This window comes from Drosophila bipectinata, chromosome 3R (genome assembly GCF_030179905.1).
Source record: "Drosophila bipectinata strain 14024-0381.07 chromosome 3R, DbipHiC1v2, whole genome shotgun sequence".
Classification (NCBI taxonomy): domain Eukaryota; kingdom Metazoa; phylum Arthropoda; class Insecta; order Diptera; family Drosophilidae; genus Drosophila; species Drosophila bipectinata.
Window position 1 is genome coordinate 9,405,331 of NC_091739.1, and position 14,702 is coordinate 9,420,032.

General features: G+C 41.9%; 1 protein-coding gene across 1 annotated transcript in view; it reads right to left on the bottom strand.

Moving 5' to 3' along the window:
* Positions 1-702: 702 nt before the first annotated feature.
* Positions 703-14,702, bottom strand: part of CCAP-R (Crustacean cardioactive peptide receptor) — a 30,842-nt gene continuing 16,842 nt past the window's right edge. Inside the window, exons 3-7 of the mRNA XM_070281411.1 lie at positions 2,428-2,563; positions 2,173-2,370; positions 1,671-1,931; positions 1,333-1,618; positions 703-1,260 (exon numbers count right to left, since the gene is read on the bottom strand). Coding sequence (XP_070137512.1) covers positions 1,026-1,260; positions 1,333-1,618; positions 1,671-1,931; positions 2,173-2,370; positions 2,428-2,563 — 1,116 coding nt within the window. The 3' untranslated portion in view covers positions 703-1,025. The remainder of the gene's footprint in view (positions 1,261-1,332; positions 1,619-1,670; positions 1,932-2,172; positions 2,371-2,427; positions 2,564-14,702) is intronic.

Below are 14,702 nucleotides of genomic sequence, written 5' to 3' on the forward strand. Positions count from 1 at the left end.
ACTGGGCCCACAGAAACCAATATGTTTTCATTGTCTGCGTTGGGTTTGTCGCTCAATTTATCTGCCATGTTGACTTTGCCACCAGTGACGTCAGTCGGGGCCACAGACGCATACCACATCATCACAACAATTATAACCAAAGTGAGAGCAAAAATGAGCCCAACCATTGTCCCTGTTGTCCTTGTTCTGGTTGTTCATTGATGCGAAAGGAAGGAAGATTTTCCAGCGCGTGCCAAGACCCGAGAGCGAAAAATGTAAATGAAAGTGGAGACGCTTGAGAATCCGCTTACTTTATTCTTCCTTCTACTACCATAATGATGAAATAAATATTAGCTTAAACCAAATTGACTAAAATGTTATGCTCGTTTAACTCTTACGGTCTACTTATGCTCAATAGGTTTTGGTTTAAGGATCTTGGACAAGTTCATCAACCACAACTATTAGTGGCTATGTACATGGTTAAGATGGAATTTGAATGGACTTATCAGATACTTAGGACTAAAAAGAAATGCCGTATGAATTCCATGTGATTAGGCTCGAGTTTCACGAAAATAAGATCAGTCTGATAAATAGAATACAAAGTGGGGAGGCGACTGAAACCGACACTGCCAGGGAAGTCATAGAAATGGCCTAAAATCATAGTCTTGATAAAAAATACATAAGAAATCATATATAATAGACACCCCTGGCTGGTAAATTTCATTTCTTAGCTCTAATTAAAAGTCATATAAATACCAGTTACTAGACAATAAATACTTACGAGGAGCAGTTATAAATAGATTTGAAATTCGTAGCGTAGACTTGGCATACTTAAGAACTATTGGCTTACATTTGGCTTTCCCTATGCCTAGTACAACTATCGAACTTATTGTCTAAGCCTCTGGTGCATTCACATGTTGGACACTCCAATCCTGGAGCCACTCCTGGAACCTCCTGGGCCCTACTTAGAGAAACTCCGCGTCGCTGAAGGACGTCGGCCCGTGGACCGCGAACGTTGAACGCTTGCGGGTGGTGTGGGCCAGCTATCATACCTCCGACATGGCCGGCACAGTCACCACCTTGCTGGGCCGCTCACAGATGACGACCCGGGCATTGGCCTTGTTCGTGGAGCGGCGGGAGACGGTCAGGGAGGTGGTCAGGGTTCGCATGGAGTCGCAGCTGTTGTGGAGCCGCCGGCCCACAGTATGGCAACGATTTTGCTGCGAGTTGTTGCGGTACGACTTGCAGCAGCAGGTGAACCACTTGAATGGCGGAAACCGACTGGAACAAGGTAATATTTTATGCAAATTTGTAAAAAATACCAAACATTTTATTTTGTAAAGGCTTACTAACCTTAAAGTGCGAAAAACCTGGGAGGAGAAGAGACAGTAAATCAAAGGATTGGCCGCTGAATTCAAAGGAGCCAGGCTCTGAATAAAAGTGGCAATGGCTATGTTGGTCTGAGAATGCGGAATTTGGCCAAACACCTGGAGCAGATCAAAGACGATGTATGGCGACCAGCAGATGATGAATACAAAGACTATGGTAAGAGTCATCTTGACGGTCTTAACTTTGGCTCGGGGAATAATACCCCTAGAACTTGCTCTTCTGGCGGGAGCCGCTCCAAAGCCAGCTCGTTCTGAAAGCAAGTTGTATAAATTTATATTTTTAATAATAATTTTTCTACTAACCTGTGGGAACGAATATAGAGCCCTTGGCCCATATCGTCTTCACAATAATTGCATAGCACGCGGAAATGATCAGAGCTGGAATCGCAAATAATGTGGCCGACACCAGACTCATGTACACCTGCCAGGCCATGGGGGAGCCCAGTTCAATCCAACACTGTGGATGTCCTTGGATGAGCTTCTCCTCGTAGAGCACCAGAATGGGAAGGGAGAAGACTGCGGAGATGATCCAGGCACCAGCCACCAAGTGACGAGCTCTCTTCCCTATAAAGGTTATTTAAAATAATATTTTGAAGGATAATACTTTATTTAGTTTCAAAATATGATAAACTATTCTTCAGATTAAGTTAATTTCATAAATAAATGATTATGTCAAATTTTAAATTGCTGTGATAAAAACTGCCACGTTTTCGTAAAAATTTCATGTAATCCGAATAAACGAGCAGCAGGGCTTTGGCGAACAGCATTTTGCAATTAGAAAAGTTTTCACACGACGACGACTTACACGACTTTGAGAAGTTCATGGGGTGCGTTATTGCATCGTATCTGTCGATGCTCATGGCCACCAGCACGTAGGTGGATGAGTATGTGACGCAGACCTGCGAGAAGCGGATGACCTTGCAAGCCAGGTTGCCGGCACGCCACGAAATCGTAATCCGCCATATAATGTCCGTCAACACGTTGAGCAGTCCCACGCAGAGATCTGTGAAAATGGACAGGAGCTCGGAAATGGAAAATCTCAACAAGTCAGGAAACTCACCTGCCAGGGCCAGCTGCTTGATGAAGTAGTTCATTCGCGATTTGCGGTTCTTGTTGATGAACATCACGAACAGGACCGCCGAATTGCCCAGCACGATGACGGTGAAGAGGATCCACAGGACCGCAAACTGCTCCGTCTGGAAGGAAGCAGGTTTTGTCACATTTCATTAAGCGTCTATAAAATTCATTGTCAACAAAGTGTTAAGAACGGAAATCACGCATAAAACTCAATTTAATGCTCCCCCGACACACACGTTCACACACTCACACGCCACGTTGTTTATGGCCCTTTAAATAGCCATAAAAATGATAGAGCTATGAAGTCATAGCACGGAGGCGGGAGGTGGTGGGGGGATAGGGGCGTGGCTGATGACAGGATGTGCCGGCGGAAGTTTGTTCTTTCCAGCTCAGTACTAACAAGACTAGGACAACACGGCAGCCCACACAGACACAGCCGTGATGGAAGCAAAGACAGCAAACGTTGCCCCAGCAGGAAATTGCTGCCAGGATGAAGGACTACGTAGGTATTGGCTAAAGTATGACCATTTCGTGGGTCTATTTATGGAGTAATTTTAGAAACAAAATAATTAATTGTGTTTGAACTTCTCCACCGTTTATTATAATTTATAAAATTATGTTGGATTAGAGACGAATATGTTTGGGAATAGAGTTTTATATAATATAATTGAGTAACGAATAGGATATTTCAGAATATACAATTTTCAATATCAAAAAAAAAAAATATTAAAAACGGATAATAAAATTCAAAATAATTTCCTTAATCCGTTTGAGTTGTTTTATTGAATTTCAAAAGAGACTAAATGCAACGAATAAAATCATCATATGAAGCATTTCCTGGAAATAAAGCTCAATAATCCTTTTTTACCGAATCGGTTAAACATTCACAATAACTTTCATGTCCATCACATTCAACCGTCCCAAAGATGTGTGATTTTTTGAGCAAATTAAATTTGTTTTCAACGCATCGCGGAGCAAACTCATATATGTATGTAGGATGTCCTGGGAGTGGGTATTGAAGGTGAGTTTGAGTTATGGCCTCGGGGTCTGTGCAGTCTGACGCCAACGCTGATGTCGACGCCTTAAGGGCGAGCAGAAAGCAAACTTTCCCCGAAAAAAAACTTGACAGGCTTCGTCCTTGGCGCTCTACACCGACTAAAGTCGCCCCAGCTTATGCTACAACTTTTTGCTGCCCCAATGCCCTGCTTATGCTTGCAGCTTGCTCATTTTTTTGTCGGGAGAAGGGCCTAAGTGAGACATGTATACAAAAATAAGTATGGCCAGACAGATATAGTATTCTGTTCCGGAGACTCTTTGGCGCAATGAGCCTCTTTTCCGTCTGGCGGTACATCATGTTGCGCAAATTGGCGCATAAATCAGAAAATCAGCAAATGAGCAAACCTCGACCAAGCCCAGGCTATTTTTACTCATTCCTGGCACATCCTGTCTGGCCCGTTTTTCATTATTCGCCGGTGTCGCGTTTATTATTAAATACGCCTCCACTGTTGCTGTTGCTGATGTTATTGCTTCTGTTTCTGCTTCTGATGTTGCCCCACGTCATTTATTAGAGGCAAGTATTTTTGCATTTACCCCAGTGAAGTTGAAGGGTTCCCCTTGCCGAGCTTTGATTTGGCCTTCGTTTTTGTTCTTGCTCAGAAAATGACTTGGCAAGTTTCCTTAAAGCCTTTGTCGGCTTCATGTCGCTAGGTGTTTGGGCTTTGGCCTCTCAAGTGCAATTTTCCAGCGTGACTTTTAAGAAAGTAGATTCGCGCTTGAACTCAAGTTAACGCATTCAGAAGTTTTCACGCTTTGCAAAAGTTTTCCCCATTAGATGTTGGCTCAGCTCCTATTTTTGTAAAGGATCATGATTTTTTTTATTCAGGAAGTGTTTCCAAATATAAGCGTTAAGGCATTCAGATTCACACTTCGTGCCTATCGAGGCAAAAAGGTTTTATTTTCTTTTAAGTGGTTTTAAGATAGATTTTACCGGAAAATATTCTATTAAGCACTTAATTATTAAAGAAATAATAGGTTATCCAGCTTGAAAAAATGCTATAAAATTTTAATACAGAAAAATCAACTTTTGAAGATTTCTTTTTAGCCAGTATTAGGTTTTTATTATGTCCCATGCTGTGGCCGCTATAAAAATGTAATAAATGGCATATTGTAAGCCTTTTTTAATGATCGACCATTTCTGGCTGCCTTTTTTCTCTTATTTTTATTTATTTTCTTCGTTTGGCCGTGTGTGCTTGTGGTTGTAGGCGTTGCCCTTTTTTGGCAAGTCATTATGCCTTTTTCAATTTGGCTTTGCACCTCGAGGAAATTGCTTTTTTGCTGCGAGAACATTAAAAGTGCGAAATTCAATTTTAGGAGCCAAAGAGTTGAACGCATAAGCCCAAAGGCCAGCGTTTAAAGAAGCGCACAGATAAGACCCCAAAAGGGCAGAAATGGGAGGCTGGGAGGTCGGGATTCTCCGCCAGGACGACCGTAAATCCTCATTAAAAGGCAATTCTTGCAGAGGCAACAATAATACCACAGCGCCACCTGTTGAACGGTACCGGCGGTGGCTGCGGCAGCGGCATCTGGGCCCGGAGAAACTTTATCTGCAGCCTCAAACTATTATGTCTGATTATTAAGTGGGACAGCCATAACAATAGCAGCCACTTGGCACTTGAGTGCCACGCGCGGCGCATCGTTGCCTCTTCCTAGTCCTTTTTCCGTTTTCCGGGCACTGTATCCCTTAACCCTTGCCACACCCTCCTCTCTAGCAGGACCCTTTTACTTTTTGTGGCAGCGACTTTAAGTGCACTCTGCGGCTTGGGATCTTGTGGCTTTAAGCTCACTAAATCGCCGTGCTGACAAATTTCAACCGCTGCCTGCGGATCGTAAAATGCAGCAACAAAGACAAATGGGTGGCCGCAAACAAAAGGCAATGGGAAATTAATTTCATTTTTGCAAGAATGGAGCTTTCCATTCCACTCCGCCCTTGGCAGTTGTTGCAGTTGTAAGAGCCACAAGCAGCTGCGCTTATAAATCAGTCCTTGTAGCCCAGTTCCGCGACCAGCTGAGACCCCAACAGATTTCCTTTCAACAGAGATATGGACTTAAATATACGCTATTAGATATAATACTAGATTAAATACAAGTCTACACTTTATATTTGTCATAATATATCCATGAATACATTTATTTTTGAATATTATAGGACCCTTAAAAGTCTAGGACAAAGTATCCTACTTCGCCCATAAGCTTAATCAACTTTTATTTTCGCTGCTCATATTTAAAAAGCATCTGAGCCGAGGACGCGGAGCACATGCCACATGCCGCATGCCACTTGGCCCCCATTGTTTGCTGGCATTTCCAGCTTAAGTTTTTTCTGGTGTGTGTGTAGTTCTATGTGTATAAAGTGAGTTTATGCGAGTCTGCGTTGAATGTGTTTTGTTTGGTTGTTTGGCTCCTTGTTTGTTTTCGTTTCCTTCGCACTTTTCAGGGCATTCATTAATAGCGATTACATTGTGCTTGAGTGCCCTGGCTCCAGAAAAGTTGCATAAAGTAAAATTAAATTTCATATTACGTATTACGTATACGCCGCGTGCTGAGCCAGCAAATGGTCAGATAATAAGCATTAGCAGAAAACTTTCGCAACCAGTTCAACGAACCCTGAGAAAGCCGGGCCAACGCCGGAGCATATTGTGGGGAATGTATCCTTAGATATATAATCATCACCCAACGACGGACATTCATGCATACATAGTATTCGGGGAAGGACACTTGAGCTCGGTGGAGATAAGAGCGTATTATTTTGGCATAAAAACATGCATTTGGGTCAAGCCGAGCACATCAATCATGGTTTTTATAGTGGGTTTGTGTTGCTATTTCGGTAACAATGGCTGGCCAGTCTCGTTTTATGAACTGCTCTATGGCAAAAGCCACCAAAGTCAGCTCGGCAGAGGTTTGGGTTAAACGTACACCGGGAACAAAGCGAAGAGGTAACAGATCATAACTTTTGAAACTTATTTTTATGAATTTAGTTGGGAGAATTTTTGTAAGGGCCTCCAGGAAGACTACATGAAAATTCAAAATAATTAGAGTCATTTCTCTCACTGTCTGAAAGCCTGGACAGACTGCGCTTTAATTCGCCTAATGGCCAAACATTTTGTCATCAGCTGGCTTAAATCATTCCACCCAGAGCCACCCAGTCCCCTCTCGGCCGTGCATTTTTGGCGTTGATGTTGACACAAATTGAAATTAATAAAAGCCCGTCACCACGGCCAGTGCCAGTGCCAGTGCGTTTGTACATGATGTTGACAAACTGTTGAGTGGAATTTTGGGGCACTTAAGTGCGTGTGTGTTGGGAAACATGAAAAATTACCAAAGATTTGCCAACATAATTGTGGTTGGTTATGAAAGCCATCATAAAGAGCCACAGGCTGACATAATAGTTATTTAACTGGTCCCTCCGCTTTAAGCAGGACTTGTAGAAATATGACTTCATTTTGGTCAACTATAATAAGAGATTAATAGGGTGACTCTGAAATAATCTCCTCTTCTCCACTGACAACTAACAACTGACCCACTAAACGGCTCGATAAATTTCCAGTCTAACAGAGAAAAGAACCCACAGCCGAAACTCAAATTGTTACGCCAGTGACTCGTAAATTCAAGGGTCAACAAAACACATTAATCAAATGAGTCGAACATAAATTCAGCTAGTTGGCCCAAAGATGGCCATAAAAGAATCGCATAGATAGCCCAGTGGAATGTTGTCGCAATGCAAATGTGCCTAATGTATAAATAAATTAAGGGACCATACATAAATATGAGTCGGAATGGCCTGATGCTCAGATAACCTAAGCATCAGAGGTGGCCAAAAAAGAAAGCCGGAAAGAAGGACCTTTGGCATATACACCATTTTTTGGATGTGTGTTTTTAAAAATATAATTAATTAGTAGAATGTCTAGATAGAGTTTCCTTTTTTGATCATATATCTCGAGCTCTCAGGCTATTCCACAAAACTGTGACTGACCGACCAGACAATGGGAAAACAAAGGCGAGGTTGTACCAACATTATTAACAAGCAGACAGGCAAACAATAAATATAAGCACGCGCCTAGAACTATGCAAAACAAATTACAGCCTGCCCCCAGGACGAAGCAGAGGATGTGGAGAATCTGCTGCGGTTGACGGAAGTTACGGCCGAATTTCCATGTGTGTCTATGAGGGGGTGTGGCCCATGCCTGCCTAGCAATTTGCATAAACAACATAGGCATTTGTGATAGGCAACAAAAGTCAAGTCAGGCATAAATTTGAATATTTTTCCCAGCCATTTACCGCTTGAGTTGGGTTCCCATTGGGTTGCCGGCGATAATTAACACATAAGCGGCAGCCACATGTCCTGCCTTCGCACTGCCCCACTGTCTCTATATCAGACCCCATCTATCTCTGTCTTGGTCTGCCAAATGAACTGAGGGACAAGGCATTAAGTAGCCATGCCAAATCGTTTTATTTGTGTGGTCAGCAGATAAGTTGACAGGCGACGGGGCGTCGAAATTGAAGTCAGATTTTAACCAGACACCGCCTGTCAGTCCGCCAGTAAGCGGTTTGATATTCCCCGGCAGACAGCTTGATTTGGGAGCTCTCATAGATGGACGGGCTTATAAAGGTAGTCCTGCCAATCAAAAATAAATTCAAGGTGCTCTTAAAGCTTACTCTTCTATGAGTTTTGAGTCGCAACTTTATGATTCCATTACCCGATTCATTAGCTCTCATGATTCGCTTCCCAATGGAATGAACACTTAAGTATTTAGGCATAAACTACTTTATAATTAGAATGTAACTTTTGCAGTATGTGTCGAAAGTTTTGTCCACCTAATGCCCATAGACATCATTAGAAGCCTTTTGTCCAAGTTTAGATTAACTTTCCGTGCCGAAAGATACCAAACTAAATGGAAACTTTCAGCTTGCCTAAAGTTTGCATCAACATTTCTTTAACGACTAAGGACTAAGCAAACTGCAGGGATGTTTTGTTGATGTATCTACTTTAACTCCAACTCCGACCGTGGCTGCAAATGCCACTTGCCCCATCCCACCCGCTGGAATCCTACAAATTTAATTAACGTCCAGCTTGCCAAGGACAGCAACACCTAGCGATTAACGAAAAAGACAAGTTCCGGGCGGCAGTAGGAGCAGCAAAATCTATCGAAAGCAAAATAAACTTTTTCTTAATTTAAAATTCCACAACTGGCACTTGTCAAAGGAGGTCGGAATGCGGCAGCGGAGGCAGGGCTCTCTGGCAGCGGAGGCAGGACACACGGAAATGCAGCAGCTTCATGGGAGAACAGTTCATGGACCAGTTTGTAAGTCTGTCTGGGTGTCCGACTGTCTGACTGCCTGGCAGGCAGTCAAGTGGTCTGGAGTCTGTAGTACGGACTCCGGAGTCTCGACTCTGGAACGACTAAAAACTAGACGCCAGAGTTGTTACTTCTGATTTTGTTGTGCTTCTGCAGTTTACGGATTTTTCCCTTATTTTTTGTTATTTTTCCGCCTCCTTCCTTTTCCCTTCACTGCCTTTCACGTGTTTTTCTATATGCTTGAGCACCACTTGGCGGCTGACTTTGATTCCATTTAGAGTAAGACTTGATTCCTCTGCGAATGCCACCTCATTCCTTCAGTCCCTTCCGGACGCAGGGCTCCGGAGGTGCCAAGTCAAGTAATTTTGTGTGTAAATGAAAAGTGTTGCCATGTTCTGTTATGCAAATTGCTGCGGTTCTTGTCGTTGAGGGATTGCTGGAGCATGACTTTGGCATATAAAGTTGGGCAGCCAACTTTAGTAAGGATAAATTGTACAAAGAAGGACCACAGTTGAGTGTTGCTTTGGTAAACCTGAAAAATTTGCGTAATTTGTAGTGCAGCCATCTCTCATTTAGGCCTCAAATGTAAATTAACCACATAAGCAATTAAAACGAGACAAGATAAATAAATTAAAAGGTTTACTTGAGGCAGAAAATAACACAAACGTTATACTATTCCGTAGTAATTAGTTGCAGTACCATAATAATTAACCTTTATTAAAGTCTAAAATGATATTTAAAGGAACCTAATTCCAATGAAGAAGCCCTTGAAAATGATATGAAAATCCACATACTTATCCTTAATTAAATGCGATTTCAGGTGGTCAGAAATAGGACGGGTATCTGGCATTGAAAATCAACCCTTTTGTAGAATTAAACTCAAATCCGACCCTTCACTTTCAATCAAAATTTAGTTTCATGCATAAGAGCCCTTGAAAACTGATTCTAAATCATAATCTGTAATTAAAATACAATCCTCTGATTGAAATAAGTGGCATGCCATAACTTTTGAAATGCGAATCAAATGCAACATTAAATGGGTAACTGTGTGAGTGCGAGAGGGCATTATAAAGTGCTTTGTGTCAAAGGAAAAAATGCATGGCTGCTACGTGATGTGCAAGCCAAATGCAAGCACGCACTTAATCATTTATGCACACACTCACACCCATGTATTTGTGGGTGTCACATTTGACATTGCGCACGTAGAAAGCGGAAACGGAAACGTAAAGGCGGACGCGACTTTTACACGCTTCGGTAGAGTTCTGCCTTCAAGTTTATTTAGGATATGCTTTAGTGGAAACTCTTAATGCCATAATATTAAATTTTAGGACACATAAGAGAAAAAGAAGGTGTTGATAAAATCGATTATTCAATAAAATAAGTGTTTTTTCTTAGATATGTAGATAAATTAATACACAAATTTTACAGGATTTTGACATTAAGAACCTATTTAAATTTAGCATAAAATTTAAAACAAAATAACTCAAAACTTTCTAATAATTTCCCAATGGATCCTCCTTGACACCCTTGAAGCCCAAAATACTTAAAGTGCAAAAAGCTCTTTATTTCTTTTTATTTTCAGCTCTTAATGGATTTGCATTATTGTGTATTTAACTACCAAAGTTTTTGGTCTCTTTGCATATAAAGTCTTTAGGGGATTTAGACAGAAATAAATATAAAAAAATTTCTTATTGACATTTTTAATGGTATTCTAAGTATTAATATGTTATGGAGGAAAATATAAAAAGTTTATAGTTGTCTAGCATTTTTTGGACTCAGACATAATCAACTTTTCAGTAACATGGTCGGACAGAGGATGTTTGTGCCAATTTCGTTGGAATTGCGTAAATGACGTTGCTGCTTCCGCTGCATTGGCATTGGCACCGGCTATGTGTCCTCCCTCCTCACTCTGCCCCTCGCAAAAACGTCAGTCTTGCCACTTTGATGCTTTTTGGCATGTACTACCCGTTACTTTGATGTGGTACCAGCTCCCCCCCGCCTCAATGGTGAAAGAAATTTTGTTCTAGGTATGTCTGCGTGCTGATTGCCGTGTATTCCCCGCCCACTTCCGATTCAGTTCGCTTACATCGTAGTACAGGTGTATTTTAAACAAAAAGCTGCAGAAATTCGTCGAATTTTTTAAGTGAATTTCAACGGAAACTTGATTTTACAAGGGGATCGCTTGGTTTTGTTTAGCAAAAAAGTACAAAAAAACTGCGAAACCTTTAAAAGTGAAAACCAAGGTTGATTTTTAAATTTCAGCTTTTCTCTTGTTCATACGAACTGGTAAAGGTTATACGGGCTTTTAAATGAAAATGTTTAAACAATAAAATATTTCCAACAAATTCTTTTTTAAGACAACTTTGTAATAGAGCCGTCTTAAGCACTCACTTAAGTCATTTTACTTAATTTCATTGAAGACGCCGCACAATTCATTGCATACTTTGGTGCGACTCGGGGAGCTGACCTACTTCCTAGTAAGTCATGTAAATAGCTCACCGAGGCACTCAGACCCCCCCAATCTCCCCCTATCGCCAGCCATCTGTCTCACTCTGTTTCCTTCGTCTGGTGACACTTTTTCTGGTCCTGCTGCTCTTCAAGTATTTACGGAGCATAATTTCGCTGTTGGTTTGTCGCACTTTGCATTTTCTCATTAAGCGCATTTCGCGCACTTGCACAAAACCAGTTGGAGAAGAAGCTGAAGATGAATGTCCTCCGCTTTGGGAGATTTCTTCCTTTTTGCTTTCTCTGAGCTCTCTGCCTCTCCATTCCTCATTCTCCATGCAGCTTAGTATTCTGGGTAGTGTCGTAAAACTCCATACATTCTGCTGCAATTATCTGGCCGGGGGGTCATCTGGTCCCTTAGGCGCGGATTTCAGCGCTTTTACGATTTGCATAATTTACACAATCGCCCTTTTCTTTTTTTTTTTACGATTTTTTAAGTGCCACCCAAAGCGAGTGTATTCTGTGCTTCGCTATATTTTTAGTCACCCAAATGCAGTCGTGTGTACTCCGCTTACGTTCCTTGGCTTTTTTTGCGGGCCAACGCTCTGCATTGCTCATACGCAGTGTGGAACTGTAATTGACTCGGGCTATGTAAAATTTATTGTGTGCCCTGGCTGCTTATGCATGCAAATTGTAATGATGCGAAAATGTAGTTGCGGGTGCTTTCCGCCCCTGCCACTCTGCCTCTATGCCACTATTCCCTTATCCCTTAACACTTTGAGATAAATGCCAGTTTTCGGTGTGCCATGTGGGCGGGCTGTCAGCTGAAGTGAGTGGCATTTTGTGCTTATGAAAATGAAATTAAATTTTTTACTCAGCTCCGTTTTAGCAGCTAACAATTTTGGTTGAGTGTGCTGGGGGGATAGCTGGCCCGCCTTCATTGTTCTGGTCCTTATCGCCGCAGCTTATTGTTGCACAAAATGTCGCTTGATGTCTGTCATTAAGAGAACTTCCGCCCTGTGATTACAATTGTCAGACGGGAATAGGGGGCACATGCCACAGGATACATGTGCACTTATCAGCTGGGGTGTTTTTTTCCAGCATATCCCATTGATTTTCAACCTGTGTCTGTGCCACTTTTATTACACTCATATATATAAAGATAAACATATATTTTTGCGACATTTTTGTTTTCGGGAAACACAATCCCCTTGGCTAAACAAAAATATCAATAATAAAGCACACATTTGTCAGCAGCTGGCTGTATGGACGATTGGCCCAGGGCTTGTGTTTGCGCCTTCTGATTGCCAAAAAAATAACTACATCTAGAGAAAAAAAGAGTATTTTTTCTAAATTGGATTTCTTGTGGATCACTAGCCAAATAACTTTTTCCAGCTGTGTAGCGGACTACCAAAAATTGAGGAAAACAAACAGCAGCTTGAAGCCAAGGACATAGGGTGGGTGGATTGGATGAAGCTCCGTAAATTCCTCCTTAGCATAGTGGGAAAACAAATCAATTAGACGTTAAAAAGGAACAGAATCAGCACGAGGTCTCGAGTGGGAGTACCATAGCAATGGTAACCACAAAACACATGTGGATGGGTTTCCGTTTCACTGTTGGTATTTCGAGGCTGGCGATCTCCCCTGACGACGCCCACTTAATGGTTATCAGTTTGGGGGAAACGCTATTAACGCCATGTTGATTTATTGCAATTTAATTTGGTTTCAATTTGGGGTTTTCGCCTCAGCAGCGAGTATTTTATTTCACAAATTATGTGCAGACACAACGGGGCGTGGCACGGATTTGGCCAGACTTGGGCGTTCTTAGTCCTGTGGTTATTTATAGCGGTTAGCTCTCCCCAGCCAGGACCCTCTGAAGATTGATTGCCGATGGACAGTAAAAAGGTTTTCCCGACTTTAAAAGGAAGTTTGTATTTTTATTTACTTTTTATGGTTCATGAAATGCATAAAGAATTTTTTTCGCAATAAAAAGTGAGCCAGTCCTCCCAAAGGATGCCTTTGCAAACAGTTTTGGCTCTTCTATTATTTCCATTTCTTTGCTTTTCCTCTGCCATAAAATATACTCGTAATATATCCACATGTAGAGGCTCCTTTGTATTGCAAACAGCGCTGAAGGCGAACTTTGGCCGAAATTTATTGATTTCATGTTTAATATTTGACTACAAAATTTCAAAAACCCATTTCAAAGGGCAACCCGTTGGGTGGAAAACTTTTTTGGGCACCCTCTCCCCATTTTATTTGTTGCTCCGAGTTCAAAGTTCAAGCGTGACAAATAAACCAACAATTAACTCGAGCACTCATTAAGTCAATTCTTCATCCATCCACCCCCGGTTTGGTTCTGGAAAATATTTGTGAAATTAACACTTCCATTGTTGCTGTTGTCGTCTCGCATAAGTTTCGAAATTTAGCCCGTTTATAGCCATTGACAGGCTGGCAGGATGGGGCAGGCCGGGAGCCGAGGAGGCAAATTATAACAATTAGTTGGCAGAAGACGCTTATTGATTTTGTTGGTCAAGTGACACTTTGGGGAATTTGAACAGTCTGTTTTGCAAAATACGGCCATTAAAAGATTCGCCATCTCTTGGTGCGACCATTGAACCTGAGACATGGAATTGAACTACTGCTCCCTGGTGTTGGATTGGTGTTCTTGTCGGTGTCGGTGAACGCTTGATGAGCTGCCAAAAAATCAGCCAAGCCGAAAAGTCAAGAAACCTGTCCTGCGGCCTCATCTCGCTTAGATTAAAGTGGCGGAAGTGCATTGACTTCCAATGCGAAATGAAATACAATTCTCATATTTTTTCCAAAACAAACAAAGGCTACACTGAAATTCAAGAACTTACACTTCAGGATAATTAAAACCACATTGAATTCATCATCATGAATAATGTTTATAACCAGAAAGGCTAAAAATGTCTCTATTGTTTATGTTATATTTGAAAAATCCTACAATATAAGTAATTGAAAACCATTTCTTTCACTGCAACTGTCACAGGATATTCCTGGCAGCAACAAATCCTTATAAATCGCTATGACACATCCAACTAACAGGCGACGTGCCAGATAAAACTCTTGTCAAAACGTATTTTATGGGCCTTGCCCAAGGATGCGGCGAGCGCATAGAAAACGGCAGAAGTCATCAAGGACCTGCGGCCATCCTATCACGTTGCTGCCTTAATAAAATTGATGTTGGTCGCTTTGTCGCATTGTCGCACCGCCTTGGCCTGGCCTGGCCTGGCCGGGAGTGGTCTTGGCCGTTCCATTGCTACATACAATTCCACTGGCCAATGGGCAAATAATGTTGTTAACTCATTTTTAGCCAAGTGTGCGCCACATCGTCCCCATGGTCGCATTTGAGGCCAGCTCGTTGGCCACTCAAGCGCTTGATGGTCTTGATGTCCTTGTGGGCATTTCGTTTTGTCAACATCTCAACGCGACCCGGGCT